At 58.0% G+C, this 9216-nt stretch overlaps 1 protein-coding gene across 1 annotated transcript; it reads left to right on the top strand.

Moving 5' to 3' along the window:
- The first annotated feature begins 161 nt into the window (after window positions 1–161).
- LOC114485266 (SH2 domain-containing protein 6-like) lies at window positions 162–8791 on the top strand. The gene is made up of 16 exons (XM_055083348.1): window positions 162–1413; window positions 2365–2390; window positions 2754–2788; window positions 3164–3234; window positions 3324–3456; window positions 4025–4189; window positions 4766–4826; window positions 5484–5667; window positions 5761–5821; window positions 6226–6304; window positions 6454–6484; window positions 6618–6642; window positions 7060–7115; window positions 7359–7442; window positions 7592–7750; window positions 8384–8791. The coding sequence occupies exons 1-16, from the start codon at window positions 1309–1311 to the stop codon at window positions 8498–8500; spliced, it is 1392 nt and encodes a 463-aa protein (XP_054939323.1). The 5' UTR covers window positions 162–1308; the 3' UTR covers window positions 8501–8791.
- Window positions 8792–9216: the final 425 nt, after the last annotated feature.

The raw sequence follows: 9216 nt of genomic DNA, 5'->3' as shown, positions 1-9216 counted from the left end.
TATATATATATATATATATAGTTTTTTGGGGATTCTTTTCCATTATAGTTTATTACAAGATATTTAATATAGTTCCTTGTGCTATACAGTAAATCCTTGTTGTTTCTCTTATATATGGTAGTGTGTATATGTTAATCCCATACTCCCAATTTATCCCTCTCCCCTGTTTCCCTTTTGGTAATCATAAGTTTGTTTTCTGTGTCTGTGACTCTGTTTCTGTTTTGTAAATAAGTTCATTTGTACTATTTTTAATTTTTATTTATTTATTTAAAGATTTTTTTCTGTTTCTGTTTTTGGCCATGCCACGATTGAACCCAGGCCACAGCAGTGAAAGCCCGGAATCCTAACCACTAGGCCACCAGGGAATTCCCAATTTGTACTCTTTTTTAGATTCCACATATAAGTGACATTATATGATATTTGTCTTTCTCTGTCTGACTTACTTCACTTAGTATGATAATCTCTGGGTCCATCCACGTTGCTGTAAATGGCATTCTTTTTTTTTTTTTTTTTTCTGGCTGAATTCATAGCTTCCTAAGTGTCCTTTTGCCTGCAGGTCTCAGGAATCATGTGGCCTTTGAGGTCTGTGGCCAGCTCCAACCCTGGACTCTCTCCCCAGTTCCCCCAGCCCCATGGCCTCCAAAGATGCAAGTTCATGGCCTTCATTTTTCCTTTGTGCCAACAGCCAGGACATCACCAAAATGATAACCACAGGGAAGTTACAGTGTCCTAGAAGGATCTTATATTCATCATCCTCTTCTGTGTTCCCTCATTCCCTGGTCTAAACAGAGCCAGACACCAGGCCTTACCCTTTCTTTTTGCCTTAACACTTCTCAGAGTTCCAAAATTCACTCGGGTAACAGAGCACCGGGAAGTTATGGGCTCCCTAAGGACACCAGGGATTACTGATGTTTCTAATTCCATCACAGGAAAGGAGGGTCAGGACCCAATCCTAGATGAGGTACAGGATGCTCAGTGGTTAGTGCACAGGCTGTGGGTTGTGCAAACCATGGATTGAATTCCACCTCCAACACTTACTAATTGTATGACCTTGGGAAAGTCACTCCATTTCTCAGAGTCTCAGTGCTCTGGACTGAATTGTGTCTCCCTCCAAAGTCATATGTTGAAGCCCTAGCCCCCAGTGTGACTATATTTGGAGATGGGGCCTTTAGGAAGGTAATTAAGGTTAAATGAAGTCATAAGGGTGGGACCCTGGTTCCATAGGACTGGTGTCCTTATTAGAAGAGATCGGCAATCTCTCTCTCTCCAGAATTCTCTCTCTCCCTGCCTGCACAGAAGAAAGGCCATATGAGGACACAGCAAGAAGCTGACCATCTGCAAGCCAGCAAGAGAGCTCTCGCCAGAAACCAGCCCCGACAGCACCTTGATTTTGGACTTCTAGCCTCCAGAGCAGTGAGAAAATAAATTTCTGTTGTTTAAGCCACCCAGCCTGTGGTACTCTGTGATGGCAGCCCGAGCTGACTAATACACTCATTCTCCTCATCTGCAAAGCAGGGATAAAATTAGGACCTGCATCATAAAGCTATTGTGAGAATCCAGTGAGGAAATTCATGTGTAATGCCTGCCTGTTTAACTTTCCTCCAGCACCTTCGGCACCTGGAACAGTGCCTGGTGTATAGTGGATGTTCAATAACTACCTACTGAATGAATAACTACATCCACCAAGAAAGGAAGCTGTCAAACTAAATATAAGTGTGTATGTCTGAGCTTTTCACTAACCTCCATCTCCTTGATCATTGATCATCACTCACCAGCAAATGACAGCAGGCCCAAAGGATTTAAGAAAAGCATCTGCAGGGATGGTCTCCGGTTTTTAATTGGATCTGCCATTAATACCCTGTCTTCTGTGAACTGGGAAAGGGGGTTGGTCTGGCTGATCCTGAGTAGAGTCTGAGTCTCTGGGAGGAGGCGGCATTGACCAGGAAGCTTTTGGGCCCTTGGTCCAGCCTTGCGGGCCTGGGCATTGAGGAGGGAGCTCTTCCTCCCGTGGGGCAGGGGGCAGGAGATGCAGCTGTGGCATGCAGCGGTGGGGGAGCTAGGGCTGGGCCCTGGGAGTGGCATGCACGAAGTTGGTCTGGGGCTGGAGGCCACAGCAGGCCCATCTTCCTGGTGCTTGCACAATGCAAATGATGGGAACAATAGGGCCCCTGTCCCTAGGCCGTTTGTGGCAGAACCTGGACCCTGGGGAGGCATAGCTCCTTTACCTTGGCCATGGTGAGACTTGGTTCTGGGGCAGCCCCGGGTGCACAGACCTGCCCACCCCTGGGGCCCAGGACTCCGGGCAGGGAGAGACATCCCACCTGAACTGACCACCCCCTTATTCTCCTCCCTGACTCCTTCTAGGACAAGCTCAGCAGGAGCAAGGCCAGGTGAGTCCTTGGGCTCCTCTCTTTCCTCTGCCCTCCTCTCTTGTTTCCACCTCGCTGTCCCTTTCCTGGGCACAGGCATCCTTAGAGCGGTGCTGGTTCTGCCTGGGCCTTCCATGCCCAGTGAGACCATTCATGTACCTCCACCCCCTGGGAACACTAGGGCTCCCCCACTGCCAGCTTCCCACAGGCACTAGCTCTGCCCCCAGACTCTTCCTCCTGCTGCCCTGGTCCCAGGCTGCCGTCACACAACTCCAGGGGACGCCATTCATACCGTCATGGATGTGAATGTCTCAGGGTTGTGCATGGTCTGGCTGACACAAACGCAGGGCCCCTTGGGCAGAGCTGACTGGAGTCTGATTGCAGGTTGGGGCCACACCTTCCACCCCCAAGATGTGCAGGTAAGTGACCAACCCCCAGATGCGTAGGAGCCCCTGCAAGTCGAGTCTCCCCTGAGGACTCTGGACACCTCCTGCCCATTATAGTCCGGTGCTGCTAAGTCACTGGGGCCTAGCTCTTCCACCTGTCTGGGTCAGAATTAGGGATGCATGGGGTAGGGGACTGGCATAGGTGGAACAGGCTGTGAGACCCCCTTATCTCCAAAACGCCTCACTGGTCTTGCTGCAGTGTTGGAAAGGCCCATCATGAATGGTTCCTTTGAGGCCACTGTAAGAGTGCAGATGGGTTATTATATTTTGGAGAGAGTGTAAGTCATTGTGCTAGAGAGGGCCTGGGCCACGAGGAGATGAGGACAGTCTCACCAGTCTCCCATCCAGACTCCCCTGCTTGGAGAAAAGAGGACCCCTGCCCATCTCCTCTGTCTGCCCCAGGGACCTGGAGACGCAGGGTAAGTTCAGCTGCGGAGCCGGGGTGGGGGGTGGGGGGAGGCAGCGGCCACCACTGCTCCTGCATCTCTTCCATCCTTCCTGTGCTCAGCATCCCTTCCCAGAAGCCCAGGAGGAGGAGGAAGAAGAGGAGGATAAATATGAGCTGCCCCCCAGTGAGGCTGTGCTCCGCCACCTAGCCCCCGCCCACCTTCCTGGCACTGAGGAGGACTCTTTGTACTTGGGTGAGGGCTGGGAAGTTGAGGCAGGGAGGTTGGGTGGTCAGGCAGGATGGGAGGGTCCCCACAAGGGAAGAGGGCCCAGGCCTTGCCTCGTCTCCCTCTGTCTGGCCTGGGGCAGCGAGGGGAGGCCTCAGCTGGCAGTCACTGAGGCCTCTTGGCTGGGCAGAGAGAGAGGGAGGGAGGGAGGGGAGAAGGGAAGGAGGGTGAGTGGGAGGGGAGAGGAGCCTGGAGGGGCAGTGTAACCAAGGCAACAGTGGGAAAGCAGGAGGCCTGACAGGGTCCCAGGGGCCTGGCGTTCCCCCTCTGAGATCCTAGCACATCTCGGAGCAAGGGTAGGGATGCCAGGAGAGCCCCGGCTGCTGCTGGCATCCCACCCCGACAGCTCCCAGGCTCGGCCAGGTGGGGGCAGGGAAGCTGGCCGCCTCCAGTTGCCATGGAGATGGGGCTGTCGGGAAGCCAGAGAGCACAGAGGGGAGTGAGGGAGGGAGGAGGCTGGGTGGGGGGCAGGAGGAAATCTGGAACCTACGTGGGAGGAGCCCACCGGGTCACAATGCTCAGGGGTCTTTTCCAGATCACTCTGGCCCCCTGGGCCCTCCCATGTCACCACCACCACCACCACCGCCGCCACCGCAGCCCCAGCTCGAGATGATGAACAGCCTCCCCACCTGCCCCACCCCAGGCTACCATTTCCCAGTGAGTAAATCTAAGAGGCATCTCATTTGCAAGATTCCCCCACGTCTGCATTCAAGAGGCCCCTGAAAAATTAGCTGCGTCAGAAGCCAGAGCCCCGTTAACAGTCGCTCCTCCCACCTGCCTGGCCTGGTCCTTGCACCCTCCCCATCAGCATCACCCAAGACTCACCCTTCTCGCCTGAGCCAGGAGAGGGGAGCCGGGGGTGGGGGTGAGGGGGGGTTGGAGCTCCGCTGCCCCTCCCGGACCCTAAAGCCCGTGGAGCCCTCCCTGCCTACAGAGGGAAGAAGTCCCTCACTCAGCTGTCAGACACTGCCAGCTCTCATCCCCGCCAGGATCCCGTCTGTGGGCTTTGAGAGCTACCACTTTCATCATATATTATATTGGAATAAAAAGAAAAACTGGGAGAGATTCACAACAAAGAAAGAGCCACAGAATAGAGGCAAAGAGGGGAGTCGCCTCCTTTGCACATTAACGCTTGTGTTGTCGTGTTTTTCAAGCTGCACAGATATACATAGTCCCTTTGCTTCCCACCCCGGCCAGCCTTGCCCTCCCGATGCCGCAGCTCCCCTCCATAGCCCCCCACCCGATTTTCCCTCACGCCACCACATTGTGCCCACAGCCCAAGGCAGCGTGGAGCCCGCCGGAGGCCACAAAGCAGAGCCGGCCCTTTGGGAGGCGAGGTAATGGGGATGTCCTCTCTCCCTCCGAGGCCCACCTACTCCCCACCCTGAGAAGGGGAATCCTGAGCTCCGCGAGGTCGGGGCCGGGGGTTGGGGAAGTTGAGCTGGCCTTACATTGATCTCATGCTTTGCCCGGTCGCTGCATCCGCCACAGCTGTTCCTCATTTTTACCTGCCAGTCCCCCCCTGAGGCAGGCAGTTCGGGAGGAGACTGAGGCCCCGAGACACGTAATGCTTTGCCTGAGGTCACAGAGTCCCTGACTCCGGGGCCCCTTCTGCACCTGCTGAGGTCTCTGGGTCAGGCGGGGGGCACCCCGGGGGTGTGAAGTAAGGTGATCGGGGGTGAGGATGGCTTTCTCCTGGGACTTCAAAGCTGGCTCTGAGGATCCCCTCAGAGAAGTTCCAAGGATCCACCACTCTTCCAGCCTAAGTTTCACGGAATTTCTTTCTCCCTGCTGCTGCTGGCTGGTGGGTCTCTCCTTTTCCTCCCAGAGCTGGGTGCACCAGACCGGGCGGTGAGTGGCCCCTCACTCTAGGATTCTGGCTAGGAAGTTGGTGGTGGTGGTGATGGTGGTGATGGGTGAGCTGGGAGGGCCAGGAAATATCCCTAAATCCAGGGAAAAGGCCCGGGGCCGAGCCTCTCCCCCTTCTGCCACAGGCCCTGGCAGGGCGCCAGCCAGTGTCCTTCTGGGGAGGGCCTTGCCCAGAGCTCCTCTTGGGCGCTTACGCTGTCTGAGCACAGGACGGGGGAGGTGCTCATGGGCGCCCCCTTCCGGGCAAAGGAGCACTTTCAATCATTCCAGGTCCACCTTGTGGGCAGCGGTGGGGGGGCGGGGGGGGGGGTGAGGTGCCAGTAGCTCCCCCAAGTGATGGCTTCGTCCTCCCTCCCAATCACTCGTCAAACCCTGGGTCCCATACGCCCCTTCCTACCTTAGGTGCCGGGCCCAGCAAAGAAGCCCGAGGAGGACATATACCTAGATTGTGAGCCCAGTCCATGTGAACCCCTCCCTCCATCGGCCCTGCCCCATCCTGCCCTGGGGCCCTCTGCTGCCCACCGGCAGCACGATGCAGTCTCCTGGCTCCACCTCCCGCCCTTGTCCTCTCTCAGCACCCCTACCATCACACATCTGCCTTCAGACACCCACATGGACGCCTCTGGTCCCAGCTGCCCCACACGGTGCCTGCCAAGGAGGGGACCGCCTTAGAGCAAGGGCGGGGGGTGGCGGGGTGGGGGGGTGCTTCCCAGCTGTTGCAGCCAGGACAACGCTCTGCCTGGTTGGAAGGACTCCCCAAAAGTCAGGCTGCAGAGAAGCAGAGAGCCCGCAGCTGCCCCCTGCCCCGCCCCGGGCACCCGGATTCCCCCACTTGGTGCTCAGCTCAGCCTGCCCTCTCTGTTTTAGTCCCTGCCTTGCCTCAGACTCTGAGCTCGCAAGTCCTGAGGCCCCCAGTCCCTCTACCAAGGACATCAGTGGGGCCCAGGTGAGTGCCGCAGGTGTGTGCTGGGGGCCTGAAGGGCCTACCCAGGCTTCCCAGCCCTGACCCTGGGATCTCTGGGATCGGGTCACTGGACTTTTTCTTTTGAAGGAGGTAAAGCCCCTGAGCTCTGTTCCCCAATTCGCTCCCCACAGGCCCACCACGGCCCCCCAGGAAGCTCGGAATGTAAGAGGCTGGGGGTTCGGGGTGGCGGTGGGCTGAGCTGGGAGGGAGAGAGGGAGGCTCAGGGTAGGACTTCCGGCCCAAAGGAGCAGGCCTGCAGGGCCAAGCTCTTCTGACCCAACATCCTGTGCGCCAGGGAGCGTCAAATGCCACCTCTAAAGGTGAGTACCGCCATTGTCAGCATGAACCCAAGCCCTCCGGCAGGGCCTCCCCTGCGGGCCTCAGACTGCCTCCCAGCCCCCCGCACCCCGCTTCGCTGAGGGGGGTCCCTGCAGCTCTGACTCCAGCGGAGAGCAGGTCTCAGAGGACCCCCCTGGGCATTCTCCAGGGTCTGCACCAAATCAGGAAGCTCCCAACCTGTACCTTAAAATCACTCCTCACTTGGAAGTCACGCGTGGCCTAGCCGGTGGGTCCTACCAGAGCCCTGGGGTGGGGGAGTGAAGCACTGGATGCCCCGCTTTGGGCTTCAGGCCTTTGCACACCCTCTGTGACCTCCCCAACCTTCGCAGCTGGGCCCCGAAGCCTCCTTGGCCTAATCCCCTCTCAGCCCCAGGGCTATAATCTGCTTCTTCCGGCAGGAAGGAGAGCCTCTCTTTGCTCTGTAGCTGCCACCCAGAACGCCTCAGCTGCCGAGGTGAGGAGGGGCTGGGAGAGGGCTGGTGGGGGAGGCCCGTGGGAGCAGAGCCCGAGTCCCCACCCAGGAGCCCTCTCAGGTGGGTGTCCACCACTGAACACGTGTGTGCAGCTCCAGGCGCGGACACGTCTGTTCTGCTTGAGTGGCCGTGAGCACGAATAACTGCAACCCGGGGGTTCTCTGCTTCCCACCCCCGATCCGGTGCCCTGGCACATGGCTAAGCCACTGTGTGTGTACGTACAGGAAGGTGATCTGCTGGGCCAGCCCTGGTACTCAGGGAACCGTGACCGCCATGCTGTTGAGAGTGCCCTGCTCCGACGCCAAAAGGTGGGGCACCTCAGGCCCCCTACGCCTTCTCGGGAAACCGTTTCTGCCCAGGGGCTGAGGCTGGCTGAGCGGGCAGGAACAGCCGGGCAGGGGTCGGAGTCAGGGCTGTAGCTGGAAGGTGAGGTTGACGGATGAGCTCTCCTCCCCAGGACGGGGCCTACACCGTGCGCCCCAGCTCAGGCCCTCGTGGTTCTCAGCCCTTCACCCTGGCAGTACTTCTCCACGGCCGGGTCTTCAACATTCCCATCCGCCAGCTGGATGGCGGGCGCCACTACGCCTTGGGCCGGGAAGGCAGGAACCACGAGGAGGTGGGTACTGGAAGAGGTAGGGGGCTTAAAGGGCAAGGCACAGCAGAGCAGCCCCTGGGCCCAGCCGGGAACACTGCCCTGGGGAAGACCCCCCATTTTTGTCTTTTTCTGGAGTGGGGGGAAATCTCAGTGGCCAGCGCCCAGAACTCCTTCCCAGAAGCCGGCACTTGGAGAAGAGGCCCACTCTGCTCTGGGGGAGACACCCCCTCTTGAAGGGCCTGGTCTGCATGGGGCCCAGGTGGGGGCATTTGTATGAACCCAACTGGGAGGAGGCCAGGGCCCAGGTAGTCCAGATTCGTGTCTGTACCAAGGACTCGACTTTGCACCCAGCACTTGCTAGGCTGCAAACTAGAGACAGTCAGCACTGAGCTCCCCACACTGAAGGACCCGGGCAGAGGCCTCAAAGTTATTTCATCTGGCCTGGGAAGTAGGAGTCTGGCCAACAACATGCACACGGGTGCCATCACAGGAAAGGCCTGGAACTGGGCAGCAAAATGCAGTGGGGCTTCATGGGGCAAACAGGAAGGAAAATATTTAGAAAAATGTCAACAAGCTCCCTCGCCAGAGGCCCCCAGCTCCCTCAGGAAGTTTCTTCCTGCATGAGGCTCACTGATGCCCTGCTTCGCCGTCCAGCTCTTCTCCTCCGTGGCCGCCATGGTCCAGCACTACCTGCAGCACCCCCTACCGCTCATGGACAGACACAGCGGCAGCCGGCAGCTCACCTGCCTGATCTTCCCCACCAAGCCCTGACACCACAGCGAACGTGCACCCCGGCCTCCGGTTCCATAGTTTGCTCCTCGGGCTGTCTCCCTCTCCTCTCCCAGGTCTCCACCCCGCCAGCCCCTGCTCCCCCATCCCGTGCCCCAGTCCCTGCAGGCCTCCCTGAGAGGCATTGGGAAGGGTCGCCCAGAGACAGAAAGGGTCCCTAAGATCCCACCCCATGCTCACCCAGAGCCTGGCACGGCCACTCCCTGCTGCACCTCCAAGACTGCAAAGCAGGGGACAGGCAGGGCCTCCATTCCCGGCCCCCAGGCATGGCCTCCCAAGCTGCTCTGAATGAAGGCCTCCTCTGGGAAGCTGAGCCTCAGGGGGATAGTAAAGGCACTGCTTCTACACAAAGAGAATCCTCTCACATTTTGGAGGAGGCTTAACACGGGGCTGGCATCTGGAAGGAGCTTGGTCGCCCTGAACACAGTTTGCTTTCAATAAATATTTGTTGAATGAATTCTTGAATTCTGTTGAGTGAAGCAGAGATGGTCATGAGGCGCCAAGGTTCGCAAGTGCCCCAGGGCACAGCCTGGGCCCGGGAGCTCCGGATCAGTGGTGGCCAGGCCAGGACAGAGGAGCCAGCCCCATTTCTGCCCCTGACTGGGGCCTTGGCCCTTAGAGGGTCCGTGGCGGCCGCCCCAGTTTTGTTTTCTTCTGTTTGTGGGAGTCGGGGTGGGGGAGGAGAGAGGCTTGGTGCT

Source organism: Physeter macrocephalus, unplaced genomic scaffold (assembly GCF_002837175.3).
Source record: "Physeter macrocephalus isolate SW-GA unplaced genomic scaffold, ASM283717v5 random_1002, whole genome shotgun sequence".
NCBI lineage: Eukaryota > Metazoa > Chordata > Mammalia > Artiodactyla > Physeteridae > Physeter > Physeter macrocephalus.
The sequence above is the reverse complement of the archived record's forward strand: the minus strand, read 5'-3'. Positions and strand labels throughout refer to the sequence as shown.

Excerpts from the sequence above, each read along its gene's own strand:
- LOC114485266 (XM_055083348.1), top strand. The coding sequence starts at position 1,309 with ATGAGGACACAGCAAGAAGCTGACCATCTGCAAGCCAGCAAGAGAGCT. Across the intron at positions 5,668-5,760 it reads GTGGGGGGGCGGGGGGGGGG|GTGCCGGGCCCAGCAAAGAA; the intron begins GTGAGGTGCCAG and ends TTCCTACCTTAG. Across the intron at positions 7,751-8,383 it reads AAGGCAGGAACCACGAGGAG|CTCTTCTCCTCCGTGGCCGC; the intron begins GTGGGTACTGGA and ends TTCGCCGTCCAG.